Source organism: Acromyrmex echinatior, chromosome 7 (assembly GCF_024713525.1).
Source record: "Acromyrmex echinatior isolate Ae372 chromosome 7, ASM2471352v2, whole genome shotgun sequence".
NCBI lineage: Eukaryota > Metazoa > Arthropoda > Insecta > Hymenoptera > Formicidae > Acromyrmex > Acromyrmex echinatior.
The window spans coordinates 2,331,233-2,350,724 of record NC_141858.1 but is presented as its reverse complement, the minus strand read 5'-3'; the positions used below and the strand labels follow the sequence as shown (position 1 = coordinate 2,350,724).

Genomic DNA, 19,492 nt, shown 5'->3' with positions numbered 1-19,492 from the left:
CCCGACGTGAGTTTCACCGCTCTTATCTTCTCTACGTGTCCCGTTATTCGCTAATTATTTCCTTTTATAATTTGAAAACTAAGCTTCTGATTACATTTTAGCAAAGCAAAGATCGTTTTGAAATTAAGTCAGAAGCATGACATTTCAAGGACATATGTTTATTTTGATTCACCTTTATATGTCACAGTTATACATTCACTTCCACTCAATGTTCATGAATCATCGAAGCAGCAGTTCCTGTACAATTGCAGAGGTTCAGCACCGTTCGATGAAGTACAAGATTAGATAGATGATCACTTATAAATATAATATGAGGGCAAGTCAATAAGTTTTTAGAAAAACATAGTAAAATATATTTTTTTTTATCAATTCATTTTTATTTATCAACACATAGTCTCCTTTCAGCTCGATAGACTTGATCCAACGATTCTCCAACTTTTTCAAACCGTCCGAATAATATGATTTGCCCAACCCTTCAAAATAAGCCTCTCTGTTTCGGCGATGAACTACTCTCTGGTTATGAATCTCCTTCCTCCGAATCATTTCTTCAGGTTTGGAAACAGGAAATAATCGCAGGAGGCTAAATCTGGCAAATATGCTGGATGGGGAAGCAATTCGTAGCAGAATTCGTTGAATTTAGCCACTTTTTAGCATTGGTGCCACGTATGAACTCGTGCATTGTCTTGATGGAAGAGCATTTTCTTCTTCGCCAAATGGGAACGTTTTTTTCTTTAAAATGTTGTTGAAACGGTCCAATAAAGCTTCGTAGTAATCGCCATTGATCGTTTGCTTCAAAGGTAATCAATATGAATTATACCGCGTGCATCCCAAAAAACTGTGGCCATCACCTTTCCGACCGACTTCACGGTCTTCGCCTTCTTCGAAGCTGGTTCACTCGGTGAAGTCCATTGTTTTGACTGTTTCTTCGCCTCGGATATGAAGTAATGGATCCATGTTTCGTCCACAGTAATGAATCGAGGCAGAAATTCATCTGGATTACGTTGAAATCTTCAAACATTGTTTTGAAATCGTCACACGGTCGCACTTATGGTCCACAGTGAGCAAACGCGGCACCCATCTTGCCGATAGCTTTTTCATAACCAATTGTTCGTGCAAAATTGAAATTACTGTGCCATGTGATATGCCTGTGGCCTCAACAAGCTCGCGTACTTTCACTCGTCGATCAGTCAAAACAATATCGTGGACTTTATCGATGATTTCTGACGTAGCAGCCTCAATTGGACGACGTCCCGAACGAGGTGCATCACATATGAATGTACGACCATGTTTAAATTCATTCACCCAATTGGATACAGTCGCAAACGCTGGTGCAGATGTGCTATAAACATTATCCAACTCGGCTTTGATTTCTTTCGGCGTTAAACCTTTCATATGTAGATGTTTGATCACTACACGAAACTCATTTTTTTCCATTTTACAAAAAATACAAAAGTTGTTCACTTTAATCGTCTACATAAATGAAACCACGCGATGAATTCCGCTCAAAATTTGACAATAATCAGCTGAAAGATGCTACTTGTCAAAAAGTAATGTGACATGACACTGCGAGTGCCCTCTGATAGATTTTCTAAGAACTTATTGACTTGCCCTCGTAATATATAAGGAAATTAATTTCGAAATGAGAGAAAAAGCCTTCTTTTTTTGTAATGTTATGTGTATTCCAGAATATAATATGATGTCAATCACACACAGTAATACTTATTTTAACAATAAAACTAAATTAATATGCAAAATTTTTTTCTCACAGACGTTGCAATTCAACATTAAATGTTTCTGTAACGTCTCTTCAACATTGAACCTGCATTCCGCAATGTTGCTGCAATGTTCGCAATTTTGCAATTCAATGTTTCTGAGATATTCAACATTAATGTGCTGTATGGGATATAACTCCTGTATGACATAACTATTAAATTTCTACCTACATTACTCAGTCCTTATTTTATATTTTTGTTACTAACAAGGGGAACATCAGGTGATGGGGATTTTGATGCGTTTTTTACAGGCTGTTCTTGAGCGAAAAAAAACGATACGTGTCCGAGTACCGTTTCAGCCATAGTTTGGAAGAAATCGATTTTTTAAGTAATTATTGTAATAACTTAAAAAGCGTACTGTATAAATGAAAATATCAGTATCTTTATAAATTTCATTTTAATTTAATGTTATTAGTTTTATTTTTCGCAATAAGTTTATTATAATTCTTTAAGATTAATTTGAGAAATTTGGGGGGGGGGGTTATTAATATTTTGAGATAATTATTGATTGCGTTGAAAGTCCGACAACCATATCGACACGTAATTATCATTTCTGAAATTAATTCATTTATATGAATATATATTAGTTCAACATTTCAACACTCAGACCATAGTAGCGCTTCGTATTTAAAGTAATGTTATTTAACATAAACGGTCTTGTTTCTTATCTTATTAGTTTTAATTATTTTTTATTATAATGAAATTTCATGAAATTACATATTAGTATTATAGATAATAATTAAACATTCATTTATGGAATATTTATTATTGTCATCGTTATCGTTGTTATTATTCATGAACGCATAAATAAGATTGTAATAAAAACTGTTATAGTTTCTGATGAAATTAGAAATTGGAAATTATGATTAGGAACAAGTAAGTCATACATTTGTAATCTTTTGATTAACCAATTTATTAATAATAATAAAAAACTAATCGTGTTTGTAGATGACATCCCATTGTATGGGATGATATAAATCATAAAAACAAGAAAAACATAAATGTTTATTGCATTGTAAACATTTTACAAATGAATTTTTGTAGATACAATAACTTTTTCTAATTTCTGGCGGAAAACAGATTTGATTGATATATTACGGAAAGCTTCTTTTAGAGATCAATTTCGTTGAGAAGCAAATTTTTCATTCTAAAATGAAATTTATTCGTTTATGTTCATAATGCAATAAATATTTTTGTTTTTTTTTTGTTTTTATGCTTTATATTATCCCTTACAATATACGTCTACAAAACGATTAGTTTTTTATTAAATGATTAGTTTTCTATTATTATTAATAAATCGATTAATGTTAATTAAAAGAAGATTATAAACATTTGACTTACTTGTTTCAAATTATAATTTAGAATTTCAGAAACTGTAACAGTTTTCATCTTATTTATGCATTATTCATGTGAATAACAACAACAACTATGATAACGATGATAATAACAAATATTCCATAAATGAGTGTTTAATTATCTATAATATTAATATGTAATTTCATGAAATTTCATTACAATCGAAAAGTAATTAAAACTAATAACATTAAATTAAAATGAAATTTATAAATATACTGATATTTTCATTTATACGTATTTTCATTAGTATGTATTTTTCAAATTGTTACAATAATTATTTAAAAAATCGATTTCTTCGAAACTATGGGCCAAAACGGCTGGACACGTATCATTTTTTTTCGCTCAAGAACAGCCTGTAAAAAGCTTAAAATCCCCGACCCTGTCACGTGGTGTTTCTCTTGTAAATGTTATTTATATTAAATAAATAATGATATAAAGAATCGTTGAGATATGGTTTAGACAACTTGCATGCATTCGGCAATTTTTCTATATAATGTATAAATATATAAATACGTGTGTGTGTGTGTGTGTGTGTGTGTGTGTACATATATATATATACATATAGATATACATATATATATACATACATATACATACATATATATATATATATCTATATATATATATATATATATATATATATATATATATATATATATATTATATACGTATAGGGTAAGATAGGATATTATGAGCACCTTAATACATATACATACATTTTAATACATCTAGCATATTGAAGAATAAAAAAATCTTATAGATACCATTTGATAGATTTGTTGATGTTTTATGTATTTTAGTATTAAAATTGATTATTTTAATACTAAAATAATCAATTATTTACAAATGTTGAAATGGTGGCGGTGCTCTTATTATCCGCCCAGTATTCATATTACTCTCTGGGTAGGCTAATATGAACATCCTTAGAAGTAATATAAGCACAAAAAAGTTTTGTAAAAAATTATGCAGAAATGAAAGATTGAAATATACATATTTACATATATATATATATATATATATATATATATATATATATTAGGTGTTGGAATTAATTCGTAGCGTTTTTAATGAAAGAATGTTATTTATTTCACATGAGCATTAAAAAATACATTAATGAAAGTACTTCCCATCACTTGTAAAACGCTACGAATTAATTCCAACACCTAATATGTATGTATACATATAAAATTTTATTAGAACAATGTTTTATTAGAACAATGCCAATCAAATGTTTGGTTAATATAACCAAAAAATAATGTTACATTTACAAATATTTAGTAAATATTACCAAATGGTAATAGTTTGATAGTACTTTTTAAATATTTGTAAAAGTAGTTTTATTTTTTGTTATATTAACAAAACATTTGATTGGCATTATTTCACCGTACATTTAATAGCTATTACCAGACTCTGAGAGGGTCAACCACTGCTAAAAAAATGTACATTAATGTACAATGATTACTAATTATGGCAATACTACACATTGCTAGCATTGTATTGTTATTTTATATATTGCCATCAAGTATTGTTAATGTATTGTTACATACCACTATATGTATTTACTACTAGTATATTGCTAACATATTGCTACCTAGACAGCACAAGACGTCCTCAGAATCATCCTGACTATATCCCAGGACATTCTGAGACATTTCAAAGACATTTATATATTCTAGAGACATCTTCAGGACATCATCTTCAGGACACTTTTAGGATAGCCTAAGCGGATCCTTAGGTCGTTCTGGAGACAATCTTATCCTTATGACATCTTAAGGATACTCTTAATCCTCAGTACACACAAGGGGTTAGCATAACTCCACCTGATTTTCATAGTTCAGACATTCGAACATGCTTTGAGCAGTGATGGTGAGGCTGGGAAGGGAAAAAACTTATGTACCATCTCTACAATTCCCATACAATTGCCATTTGCTTGGCAATCTTCTAATGCGCTATTAGGTATGTAATTGTACGATGTAAAGTACGTGTTATGATTATCTTAACCCCTTGTGTGTATAACGTCAGAAAATTCAGACTTACTGCAAAGTTGAAATGTAAGTAGAAATTATTAATTGGATTATTTATGATTTTAATCATAAGTGTACATCATAAAAAAATGATTTAAGTCAATTTTATTGTATTCTTAATATCAGAAAAAGACTTTTTTCTCTTCCTCATTAATGATTCCTGCGACAAATGCGCCACAACACGGCCAATATCCAATGTAGTAAAGAGTAGGGATTCACCGGATATCCGGTATTTGATATTATCAGGCACTTTTTTACTATCCGAATAGTCAGATATCATTATAATTAGTATCCGGGAATGTATCCGGCTGAAATTTGGTATCATTAAATTGTTGATTTTTTCCTATACAAATATTCTAGAAACAAATATACATATTTATAATACTATAATATCTTATGTATTGTTGCAAAATTACAATCTTTTCTCTATAGGTTTTTTAAAAAATGTAATACTTTTTCCTTTAAAGTCGTTATTTTTTAATAAGCCATTTTTATTAATAATTATTGTAATTATTAATATTAAATATAATAGTAAATTGTTAATATTTTTCATAGAAGAATGATAGGATCACTTTTTTTTATTTATTTCTTTCTAAAATTCAAAGATTTTCAGTTTATAATTAATTTCCATAAAACTGAAAAATCACTCATTTTCACTTTGCAAAAAAAAAATATCGTTTCTACAACAAATCGCAAAAATTTATAATTTTATTTATAATTTACGCTTATAATTTCTTAAAGTTCAACTCATTAGTTGATTCATCCACTAATAAAATCTTTTTTCATCTATTTTTGACGGATAAGATTTTGAAAAAAATTCGTTTTTTTTAACGTTTTTTTTTTATGTTTTTTCACTTATGGTATTAGGTGTACAAATAAATTTTAAAGTTTTTTGTGTAACGTATAATTTAAACTTAGAATTCAAATATTTTCGCGCTCTTTTGATATGTAGTGGCGCTTAATATGTACTATTAAAAAACATAATTGACTTCACAAAATTGGAAACTTAACCTCAAAATTAAATGGTTTTAAAATGGCGAGCGACAAGCAATTTATTCGACACTGCACTCGATACGAATTTCATCAAAGAAAAAGCGCTGCTAAAGCATGTGAATCAATTTGTTCTGTTCTTGGAGTCAATGTTGTATCCAAAAGTACGTGTGAGTTTTGATTTAGGCGATTTAAAGAGGATGATTTTGATGTTAGCGATAGAGAACGTAGTGCTCCTCAGAAGGTTACAAACAATGAATTGCAAGCATTAAATCGCTTAATCAAAACTCATGTCAAACACAAAACGAACTTGCACAGCAACTTGGAGTAACTCAACAAGATATTTCAATTCGTTTACGGCAGATGGGAAAGATTCTGAAGGAAGGAAAGTGGGTGCCGCATGCATTAAGTGAAAAAACAAAATGATCGTCTTGAGAAGTGTTTGAATCTGTACAATAAATAGCATAGAAAATCTTTCTTGTGGAAAATCGTGACTGATGAAAAGTAGATTTTTTACGATAATTCTAAAAAGAGAAAACATTATGTGGATCCAGGACAACCCACTACATCAACGCCAAAACGCAACATCCACAGCAGCAAAGTTATGCTATGCATCTGGTGGGACATGAAGAGTGTGCTATATTATGAACTGCTCCATCCGAATGAAACGGTTAACAGTGATCGCTACAGTCAACAATTGATCCGTTTAAATCAAGAAATCGAACGAAATCGTCCATTTACTGGCAAAGGAAAACGTCCTGTGAAATTGCTTCATGACAACGCTAGGCCTCATGTTGGTAAACCTGTAAAGGAAACGTTGCTAGCTCTTGGTTGGGAAGTTCTGCCGCACCCGGCGTATAGCCCAGACATAGCCCCTTCTGATTATCATTTATTCCGGTCAATGCAAAACGCCTTGTCCGATGTATATTTTCGAGCATTTGAAGAAGTGCGAAAATGAGTAGATAATTTTATTCGCATCGAAAGACGAAACCTTCTTCGCTTCTGGAATTCGCAAGCTGTCCGAAAGATGGCTAAAGATCATAGATAATGATGGAGATTATTTTGATAATTAAGTGTGTTTTCGTTTCTAAATAAATAAATATTAAATTTCATTAAAAACGCTTTAAAACTTATTTGTATTCCTAATAAATATCTTTTGTGTTACGACATTTTAAACTTTCTAACTTAAAAATTCTTTTTTTCAATCTTCAAATGATAGATTAAAAAAAAATTAGTTAAAATCGATGCACTACAACCTGAGAAAGAAATAAAAGAAAACGCTGGGTTATAAATACCCGAATGTGAGTAGATAAGGACTGCCAAAGTTGCGTGTACTGAAGGTTAAGACGTTCTGGGAATAGCCTGACATCATTTTCAGGACTTTTTCAGAACAGTTTTAGGGCATCCTGAGTCTTGGAACGACCTCACGTCATCATCTTCAGGACTTTCTAGAATAGTGTAGGGACGTCCTGAGGACAGTCTTATGACATCTTGGACATCTTGAGGATGTCCTTAAGATGTCCTGTGGACAGCCGACATTATCTTCTTTCTAGAAGGACTTTCTAGAACAGTCTCAAAACATCATGGGGACATATCTTGGATGTTTCAATCTTTTGTGTGTGTGTGTGTGTGTGTGTGTGTATGTGTGTGTGTGTATGTGTGTGGGCGCGCGCGTATACGTATATGTATATGTATAATATATATAGTATATGTATTCCATTAATTCCAATTTTCTAGCAGAATTATTTGAAATTTGTAATCACATCAATAATATTATAAATTTTTAAAGTTAGCAATTCTTCGAATAATTTATAGCCATTATATATAAATATTTATATAATTATGTTTAATTAAAGATTTCACATTACTACTAGAGAATGAGACAACACTAATAGAATTTTCTATACACCTAAGAATAAAATTGTAAAAATAACTTGCAGATGAAATGTTTATTGCTCAATATCCTAAGAAACAATATCAAATAAGTTAAGTAAATTTAAAAAGAAATAAGAAAGCGGTATAAAATAGCACACATTATATTCTCGACGAGAAGAACGACAACAAGGATGAAGTAGACTGGGGAAGGAAAACACTCGAACATAACACAAATAGCACAGTCAAAACCAGCCATACTTATGCTCAAAAATGAAACATGCAACACTTAGATCGCAGCGAGACTAAATACATCCGCCACAGTCGAACAATCTCTCGAGACTGAGAACATTCATTTTGTCATTGTTATTTCCTAACTAATTGTAAGTTAATAAATAGCATATACCAGCGTATTATTTCGTTTCCATGTAATTTCCTCAAATATTAATAATATTAAACTGTCAGCAGAGGCATGAAATTAAGAATAATTACTGTAGGAGATATAACGTTGGCAATGATCACAAGTGTGCAATTAGCTCAGCATAAATGTCTATCGTTCTAGAGGTCTCGTAGATTTAAATCTTACCGATGCGATACGTTTTTCAATAATTATAGTTAATAAGACAGAATATAAGTATGCGAAACAGTAAAAATATTAATTGAACCGGAAAAAATAAAAAATAATAACAAAAAATTATTTTTTTCTACCTGATTATTTTTCTCTACAAGATCTTGTGGAGGATCTTGAATATATCCTCGAGATCTCTAGAGGACGCCCTCGGGATCATCCATAGGACGCCGTCGAGATCTCCTGAGAATACATTGAGGCGCTCATTTAATGTTTCACAGGGCGTCTTCAAGATATCCCCAAATCGGAAATAGGACATCCTGAGAACGTTCTTACTACCTGTCCTGGACGATCTGAGGACGTTCTGAGGACGTCATTGTGCTATTTGGATAGTACTGCTACTGCTAGCATTACCTGTATTACTGTCGCAATATATTTTTAAAGAAATGTACACTGATTGCCATAGTGGTTGACCCCTCACCAGATCTTCTTTTCAGTGTACGATAAGGAATGAAGATGCTCATAATAAATGACCATGCATACCTATCCGAAAAATTTCCGTATCTAATAAATCAATAATGGTTTCGGGACTTTGTGAAGTTAGAGTAACCCATGTTTACTTTATAAATTAACATGCAAAACAAAATATTTTATCTCAATATCGGAGACCTCATGAAGTTAAAGGAAGAAACGTAAGAAATAAAAAAGTAACATATCTTATTTAATATGATAAATATCCAGAATACATAAATTTATATCAAATTTTGCAGCATATTGGAATGTCAGATGCGTCGAAAACAGATGCATTTTTTTACATCTGTTGGCACTACTAATATCAACTGTTACAGAAATATAAAAGGTGTTCATATTACCTGCAGTGCTCATAATATCCTATCCTACCTATAGATAGAGTCTATTATATATATATATATATATATATATATATATATATAATATATTATATATATAGAATTTATTATATATATATATACATATATATGTATATATATTATATATTATATATATATGTATATATCAGAGAATATAAATATAATAAATCTTTATCAGTTATATTACTTAAAATTCTACAAATACAAAAATTTTAACAATTCTGCAAAAATAAATATCAAATAATACAATTAATATCTGAATGACACAAACAAATTTCGCGTTATTATAATTTTACAGTACTCAATATTACGTGGGACACAATAGCGATATCACTGAGGAAGAATTAGCAGAATTACCTTCATGTGTTTATGCAGGCAGATCCACGCAACATATCACGCACACATCGCCACATACACATTCTCCTTTGCACTATCATGTGCCAGTTTCAACGCCAGGTAATAAATACTATCAAACCAAATAACTGTAATAATGAAGTTATTTGATTAATATTTGTTAAAAATAAATTTTTCGTTCAGATCATGACACAGAGATGAACGGCGTAGAAGAAGGTTATTATCCAAATGGCAGTCCTTATAGAATTCAAAGACACGCGGCTAATATTCGTGAAAGAAAACGTATGCTGAGGTAAGAAATTTTCGAAAGTAATTGGCAAATGTAATCAAATCAAAATATATTTTATGAATAGTCCATGTACAAAATTAATTTAATTTTTATTTAATTTAAATTAATTTAATTTTTAAAATAATATATCAAAACTTAAATATATGAATATAGTCTATATAAAGAATATATATGGTCTATATAATTTATATAATTTCTATATACAACCTACATAATTTATATAATCTCTAATATAGTTTAATATAGTCCATATAATATTTCAAGAATATATATATATATATATATGGACTATGTATATGTATACAGAATTTATATAGTCTATGTGCATATCCTTGAATTAGTCGCTACGATTTTAGAGATACGATAAGTTGACGACAAAACATTTTTAACAATAATTTGTTTTAATGAGTAATTAGTTATGAAGTATATATAAATTAAAAAAATATTTATCTTTTTAATTAAAAATTAAAATCGAATACCATACATATCTTTTTAAACAGATCCATATATTTTCTCAATATTCTTACAGTATATAAAAAGATGAATTTATCACATTATGTATTATGTTAAAAATCGAATAATTTCCGCAACTTGCGGTCTCGCGTAAAAGAACCACGGTAGTGTCGTTGCGCTTGGCTTAGAATCAAGACATTACCGTATCTCCTGGTTATTCGATCCCCAGATGATTCAGTTAATACTTACAACATAATCTGTCGCCATACTTAAAGCAGTGAGACAAACTTAAACAATTAATAGCAAATTTGATTGGATTAGTGCGCACTGATACATATTAAAACCGTTATACATTAATTTAATCCAAGTTTAAAAGTGAAACGCATTATAAAATTCATCAAATAAAATGAAATCCGAAACTCCTCAATATTTAACAAATTTAAGAACAAAATATGTAGGGAAGTAGGAGTCAACAGTAATTATTGCGCAAGTATAAAGAGATTCAATATATATTAATACAACTATCTCTTCAATTTCGACAGAGGTAGTACGCATTTCGATTTACTTTAAGTCATTCTCAACAAATTAAATAAATTAATTATATTACGCAAGCTGTGCAATCCTGGTGCCAATCATCCGCCTTACTGATTCCCAAAAGATTCCTATTTGTTCCATCATGGTTAAATGATCAGATAAAATAAGGAACTCCACGAGATAGATTATAATAACATTAAGATTTTAGTAAAGATGATTAATGATAATTTAAATCTATAAGGAAACGAGTACGGATAATCACTCACCAAATTGCAACAGACTTATATACTCACATCCAGTCAACATAATGTACATTACATAATTATAATAAATAATAAGCAACATTTTTCGTCAAATTATTAAGAATATGAATAACATAATTGTGTCAGTTATCTAAATTAAATGACGTCTCATTTCGCAAGAGTAGTTAACGTATCAATTACTAAGACAATAACAATGCTACATGTCATCGCTATGTAACTACCGAAGAGCAAAGTCATACTATAAATCATAAACAAATTCTGTGACATCAAGATGGCATCGAGAACCGAAATATAAACATGGTCTAAAAATTCAGTAACCGTTTGCAAATTTTAGCTCATCTTTTGTGTTTCTATGTGTAATATTTTGGAAGTCAATCTTTTAAAATGTCTTTCTCTGTCCAGTATCCGAACATTATCCCAATCAAATTCATGATCATGTTGTAACCTATTATCTGTAATCATCGAGCTGATAGATGTTTTTCTAGGGATATGATTATGATGTTCCGAAATCTGTGTCTTTAATTGTCGACTTGTTTGCCCCACATACGAAGCTTCACAATCCATACAGGCAATCTTATAGACTACATTTTTTTGCGAGCTGATTGGACAGATCCTTGTAAACTTTAATGAAACCTTGAAGTTTATTCACTGTAAAACGCTATTTCTGTGTCATTAGTCATTTTCTTAAATTTGTTTGAAATTTTCTAAACGAACTGAATAGTAAACGAAATTACTTTTTTGTTAATATCTACATTTTATTTGTTTTTCTTTATAATGCTTTTATTATTTATAAGATATAGATAAGTGTCTACGAAATAATGTTAAAAATTCCAGTGAGTAATTATTATTCAATAAAATTTATTGAGGCAACAAAATATGTTGAGGATTTCATGGTTTAATCAATTTCTGTACATATATTTACATCAATTTACGTCAAATCGAATTTGCTAAAAAATGAACTTAAAAAAATGAACTTATTTTCTGTTAAAACAGAATCTGTTAAAACAGATTTTAATGCTTAAATATTTCAGAATGAGTGTGTATACATATCCAATGAGTGTGTATACATATCCTGCAAACTGCACGCCAAAATCATTTTCGATTTTGAAACACAATCATGAATAGAATCAAAATAATATCACATATTAAGCTTATATACATATATGTATGTATTTCAATTACATTTTTTTGTATTATGTCTCCATTTCATTTTCTAATAGAATTCTTTTTATTATCAAATTGAGGCAAAATCACAAAGCGATATATTATACTTTAGAACTTGTAAAAAAATTTTTCCTGTAATTAAAAATGTTTTATAGTCCAGTTAAATGCAACTTTTAAAGATCCTGTAGGAGAAAATTCCCAAGAAAATTCCAATTGAATCTTATTCTGGGTGAATAAACTTATAATTTGAAAGAAATAAAATCTCGCTCCATTTAAATGCTTGGAAATCGATCTTGAATTCGAAATTTAATCATTTTTTCACATTAATCAAGCTGCATTTTTTAAGATATATCGTATAGCTAAACGAATTATTATAAATTTGGTTTAGCGACCAAAAAAAACATACAGTATCACATTTAAAATCCAGATTAAGCCATTTTTGCATCAAATCGGACATGTATTAAAAAAAATCGAAACTGTGATTTAAAAATCATTCACTAAATCTTAATATTTTTTGATAAATATTTAGAGATGTTTTTTGGCATAAAATAGAAGCTTTTAAGGTGAGAGGCCAATTAAAAAAAAATATTTTTTTTCCTTGTCAATCTAATATATATATATATATATATATATATATATATATATATATATATATATATAATACATATACATATGTATGCGTATATATATATAAAACTTTCTGACGGTAGTGTGTGTGTACACACACACACACACACACACACACACTACCGTCGAAAAGTTTCCATGAAACTTAAAATTGCATAACATTCATCGTAACTCGGTAAAAAATCATCGCAAACAAAAAAATAAAAAAACATTTTAAAGTACTTATACTTTGACATGCTTTTGACCGCTTTTTCAAAAAAATGTTGTCTTTACAGTTTTGTATTTTAATATATATCACTGATGTTGTATATTTCTTAAAATTATGTACATTTAACAGTGCACAGTTAGATAAAAAGTTTAATATTTTTGAAAAACAGTACAAAGATTTACCTCCGAAATGTTTTTTTTTAAATTTTCTTATGATTTTTCTTGACGGAATTACAAGTCATTAAAGCTACCTACATAGCTCACAACATCAAAATTCAATGAAATACCATCATAAAAAATTAAAGTTTACTTTAACAAGCTTCTAATCGTTTATAAATTTAATTCTACAAAATTGAGAAGATAAAATTTTTTGTGATGATTTTTTACCAACTTTAACCGTTGATTTTTTATCAGTGCAGGTTTAGCTTCAATATTGCATAATCAAGAAAAATCATAAAAAAATTTTTAAGGAAACATTTTGCAGGTAAATCTTTGTACTGTTTTTTAAAAATATTGAACTTTTTGAAAAAAATTTTTTATCATACTACGCACATTAAATGTACGTAATTTTAAAAATTACAACAATATGATATTTAAGATACAGAACTGTAAAGACAAAATTTTTTTGTCAAAAACATGCTAAAGTATAAGTTTTAAGTTTTAAAATGCTTTATTTTTTTGTCTGCGATGTTTTACCGAATTACAATGACCTGGATATTATGCAATTTTAAGTTTCAGGTCTGGAAACTTTTCAACGGTAGAATATATATATATATATATATATATATATATATATATAATATATATATATATATATATACGTGTCCCATTTTAATTGCGCACCCCAAATATTTCGAAAACTACACATCCTAGAAGAAAAAGTTTTAGACAAAAGTTGTAGGGTTTCGAGGGGGGCATCCAACAGTGACCTTGATCATGACCGTTACCATGGCCGTCAAGGTCATTTCAAGGTCAAGTCAAAATTTTCAAATGGAACGACCCTTTTTTCACACCGCAATTGGAAAGAGGAAGAAATTTTACGTCCGAATATGACCTTGACCGTGACCTCAATGTCAAGATCATGTCAAGATGAAATCCAAACATCTTGAAAACTATGTGCTCTTGCAAAAATGTTCGACACCAAAGTTGTGAGGGGGGGGTTACTTAATGACCATGATCATGACCTTCAAGGTCATTTCAAGGAATTAGAAAGAGGAGGAAATTTTACGGGTCTGAATTTTGTGTGATCATAAAAGCAAACTCCCAATGAAGAAAACTAGTTATAAAGGACCATTTTATGAAAATTAACCCTTACTCCGTAGCCCTTTGTTTCGGCACTTTAAATCTATAAACCATGGTCTTTTAGATTCTGTGCCTTTTTTAAACGGTAAAAATGCTTTGAAAAATCTGCAGAAATTCATGAAGCTTCTTAAAACCCTCAACTATAAATCCCAATTAAATATTTCGGGAAAAATAATTTTTTTACACATTTCTTACTTGAAGAAAGTGGAAAAACCTATGGAAAAATCACTTGCTCTTGCACTTGCGGCAGGGTCTTGTAGACCCTGGGTTACAGGTTAAGGGTTAAAGATTTACCTTCGACATTAATGTTAACCGACGTGTACGGCGTAGAGGTCCGAATGGATTTCACACGTCATTGGCCCTGAAAAGGGCCGATATTAGTCAGCAGTTATTGGACCATGTAAATAACTGAATGCCAACAAAGGCCAGATGTAATTAAGCATCCAGCCAACCAAGGGAAGATGTAATGGAGCATCCAGCCAACAAAGGCAAAATGTAATGAATAATCCAACCAATAAAGGCAAGATGTAATGGAGAATCTGGATAATTTACACAATATCCAGCCATCAAAGGCAAAATAAAGTGTACAACCCAACCAATAAAGGTAAGATCTAATAGTGAAATGGAATAAGTTAGGAAATGCCCAAACAACCATGGCAAGATGTATCAATCAAGTTCAGGGATCTAGTTTAAATGTTCAAATGCCTCTCCATTCACTTCCATGCATTTGTTAATTCTTCTTTGGAAGGAATTTCTTACATTTTGAAGAAAAGTTGGAGGAATATCTTGGCATGCCCTTCGAATTCTGTTCTTCATATCTTCCATTGTTGTGGGTTCCGTTTTATAGACTTTCTCTTTGAGATATCCCCAAAGAAAGAAATCCAAAGGAGTTAAGTCCGGTGATCGTGGTGGCTAAATTTGCGTAGTACTTCCCAGACCAATCCATCTGTTTGGGAATCGCTCATTTAAGTAATTTTTTACTTGTCGAGATCGATGTGCCGGGGCCCCATTTTGCTGGAACCACATTATTTCCTGAATATTATGAGGTACATTTCTTAAAAGATTTGGTAACTCAGTTCGAACAAAATCTAAATAATTATTACCATTTAAATTTTCCTCAAAGAAATATGGTCCCACAATGTAATCATCCACAATGCCAGCCCAGACATTAAGCGACCATTGACGTTGGAACTCCTTATGTCTTTTCCAGTGTGGATTAACATCTGCATAATAATGCATATTATGTCTATTAACGTCACCTCTATTGGTGAAGGTGGTTTCATTGCTGAACAGTACCTTTGCAACGAATGCTGGATCTGCATCCACCTGGCCTTGCACCCAGTTGCAAAAAGCTAAACGTCGAGGATAATCAGTCTCTTCTAATTTTTAAAGCATGTGAATGTGATAAGGATGGAATTTTTGAGCCTTCAGGATTCGATTGGCCGTTGATTTTAGGATACCATGCCTTTTTTCTATTTCTCTTGTTGACATATGAGGATCCACAATAGCAGCTGCCACAACAGCTACAGATTTTTCTTCACTAGCACCTGATTTTCGTCGCTCTCTTTTTAGACTTCCGTTCTCAGCTCTGGTGCAAAGCCTTTTTATAGTCTTCCTATCAGGATGACGCCTGTGGATATTTTTCAGCATAAAAGCGCGCTGCTAGTGAATAATTATGCTCAGCTCGACCAACTTGGCGAATCATATCAACAATTTCATTAGGCGGATAATCGCCCATGATTACGGTTTACAGAAAAAAAAGACAGAAAAAAATCTAAAATAACCTGTAGTAGTTAAACTACTACAAACAACAGAAATCCAAAGATCTTGTTATTGCTCGAGACAACATCAAAATTTCTTACTTTATGAAATAAACATTGAGTATAACTAGATTAAATGACAATCTGCCTTCCGCATGAAAATTAAGAATCTTCCAGTTATTCAAGTGAATAAAAGAAACTAAAACGAAACATGGGTTACATAAATAAAAATTGACAACTTTTCAGGTACTACTAAAACAAATGACAATCTGCCGCATGAAAAATAAGAATCTTTCAGTTATTCAAGTGAACAAAGGAAACTGGCTGGATGCTTAATTACATCTGGCCTTTGTTGGCATTCAGTTATTTACATGGTCCAACAACTGCTGACTAATATCGGCCCTTTTCAGGGCCAATGACGTGTGAAATCCATTCGGACCTCCACGCCGTACACGTCGGTTAACATTAATGTCGAAGGTAAATCTTTAATCCTTAACTCAGGGTCTACAAGACTCTGCCGCAAGTGCAAGAGCAAGTGATTTTTCCATAGGTTTTTCCACTTTCTTCAAGTAAGAAATGTATAAAAAAATTATTTTTCCCGAAATATTTAATTGGGATTTGTAGTTGAGGGTTTTAAGAAGCTTCATGAATTTCTGCAGATTTTTCAAAGCATTTTTAAAAAAGGCATTTTTAAAAAAGGCACAGGAGCTAAAAGACCATGGTTTACAGATTTAAAATGCCGAAACAAAGGGCTACGGAGTAAGGGTTAATTTTCATAAAATGGTCCTTTATAACTAGTTTTCTTCATTGGGAGTTTGCTTTTATGATCACACAAAATTCAGACCCGTAAAATTTCCTCCTCTTTCTAATTCCTTGAAATGACCTTGAAGGTCATGATCATGGTCATTAAGTAACCCCCCCCTCACAACTTTGGTGTCGAACATTTTTGCAAGAGCACATAGTTTTCAAGATGTTTGGATTTCATCTTGACATGATCTTGACATTGAGGTCACGGTCAAGGTCATATTCGGACGTAAAATTTCTTCCTCTTTCCAATTGCGGTGTGAAAAAAGGGTCGTTCCATTTGAAAATTTTGACTTGACCTTGAAATGACCTTGACGGCCATGGTAACGGTCATGGTCAAGGTCACTGTTGGATGCCCCCCTCGAAACCCTACAACTTTTGTCTAAAACTTTTTCTTCTAGGATGTGTAGTTTTCGAAATATTTGGGGTGCGCAATTAAAATGGGACACGTATATATATATATATATATATATATATATATATATATATATATATATATATATATGAAAATGCATCAAAATAACAGCGAGAACTTAGTTGCGCACCTAATATATATATATATATTGATGCATTTTCATCAAAATAACAGCGAGAACTTAGTTGCGCACCTAATATAAAAGTGTTCCATTTTAAATAATGCATTTATATTTCTCGAAAACTATGATATAAAAGAAAAAATATTTCAAACAAAAGTTGTATGGTTCGGAGAAAGACATAAGAAGGTATTATTGATTTAACCTTGAGTGCCAAGGTCAGGTCAAGATTACATTGATTTTTTTTAATAGAACATCCTATTTTTGATGGCAGATTCTAATAGCTGATGTCAAGAACTTTACGAAACGCTATAAGAAAATATTTTTTATTGAAAAAAGTACTTTTTGAATTATGATGCTTGAAAATCACAGTATCGTCGGCATTAGCATTACTCAAGGTGTCCGACCGATAGCTGAACCATTTGAATGCTGTTCAGGATTGTGTCCTGAATATCATTTATCAAAATCAAAGCTAATGGAGGTTATACCTCTTATTTTCATTTTTACATAAGAATGAATTTTTAGTAAAAATGAAAATAAGAGAAATAATTTCCAGTGGCCTTCATCTTGACAAATGTTATTCAGGACATGATCCCGAACAACATTCAAAAGTTTTAGCTGTCGGATACTTTGCCTAATGCTAATGCCGGTGATACTGTAACTTGCAAGCCTTGTAACTCGAAAAATAATTTTATTACAGTGTTTTGAAAAGTTCTACATCATCTATTAGATTCTGTCATCAAAAATATGCCATACATTTAAAAAAATATGACCTTAACTTGACATTAGCCATCCAAGGTCAACTCAATGATTTTTATATCCCCCTCTGAACTATACAACTTTTTTAAAACATTTTTCCGTATCTACTATAGTTTTCGAGAAATCTTGATATATTACATAAAATGGTGGGCCACCCTGTATATACCATCCGTGTTTCAGATCATCCGTACTACTCTTTTATCTTCGCAGGATAAGATTCAATTGAAAAAATATTCAAAAATTCAGAAGTTGTAGGGTTTCTAAAGCCCTATTTACTGGCGCTATGAGTTTGACCTTGGGTGGTGTCGCCAAAGTCAGATTGATTTTTTAAATAGAACATCCCATTTTTTATTGCATATTCTTATAGCACAGAGAGCTTTCTAAAACAATTAAGTTCATTTTTATTAAGTACTTTGAGTTATATAGCTTGAAGGTACTTCCGATATTAGCATTGCTCAAAATGCCCAAACGATGATTAAAACTTCTTTAATGTCATTCAAGATTATGATCTGGATATTTGTCAAAGTTCATTTTTATTTTTACGTGAAAATAAAAAATTGGGCGTTGAATTTGTCTACTTTTATTATAATCAAGTAGAGTAATACCTTTATTAAAAAAAATAAGAGGAACAACTTCCAATGGCTTTGACAAATATTATCCAGGTCATAATTCTGAATAAAATTAGAAAGTATTTTAATCATTGTTTAAGCACTTTGGGCAATGCTAATACCAAAAGTACTGTAACCTTCAAGCCTTATAGCTCAAAAAATATTTAATAAAAATGAACTTAATTATAGTGTTTTGGAAAATTTTCAAGGTGTGTTATAAGAATATGCAATAAAAATGGGGTGTCCCATTAAAAAAAAATTGATGTGACCTTGCCCTGACCTTGGCGTTAGTAAATAGGATTTAAGAAACTCAACTTTTGTTCGAACACTTTTTTGATTAATCTTATCCTGTGATAAAAGGGT

At 30.8% G+C, this 19,492-nt stretch overlaps 1 protein-coding gene across 7 annotated transcripts in view; it reads left to right on the top strand.

Annotated features, from left to right (window-relative positions):
* Positions 1–19,492, top strand: part of LOC105144482 (48 related 2) — a 235,328-nt gene that overhangs the window by 18,442 nt on the left and 197,394 nt on the right. For 4 of the 7 annotated variants that reach the window (XM_087408212.1, XM_087408211.1, XM_087408210.1 and 1 more), the window contains exons 2-3: positions 9,771–9,928; positions 10,010–10,118. The exons of 2 other annotated variants lie outside the window; for them this stretch is intronic. In XM_087408212.1, coding sequence (XP_087264338.1) covers positions 9,771–9,928; positions 10,010–10,118 — 267 coding nt within the window. Of the gene's footprint in view, positions 1–4,804; positions 5,085–9,770; positions 9,929–10,009; positions 10,119–19,492 lie in introns of all 7 variants that reach the window. One more of the 7 variants, XM_087408216.1, reaches the window with a different exon arrangement.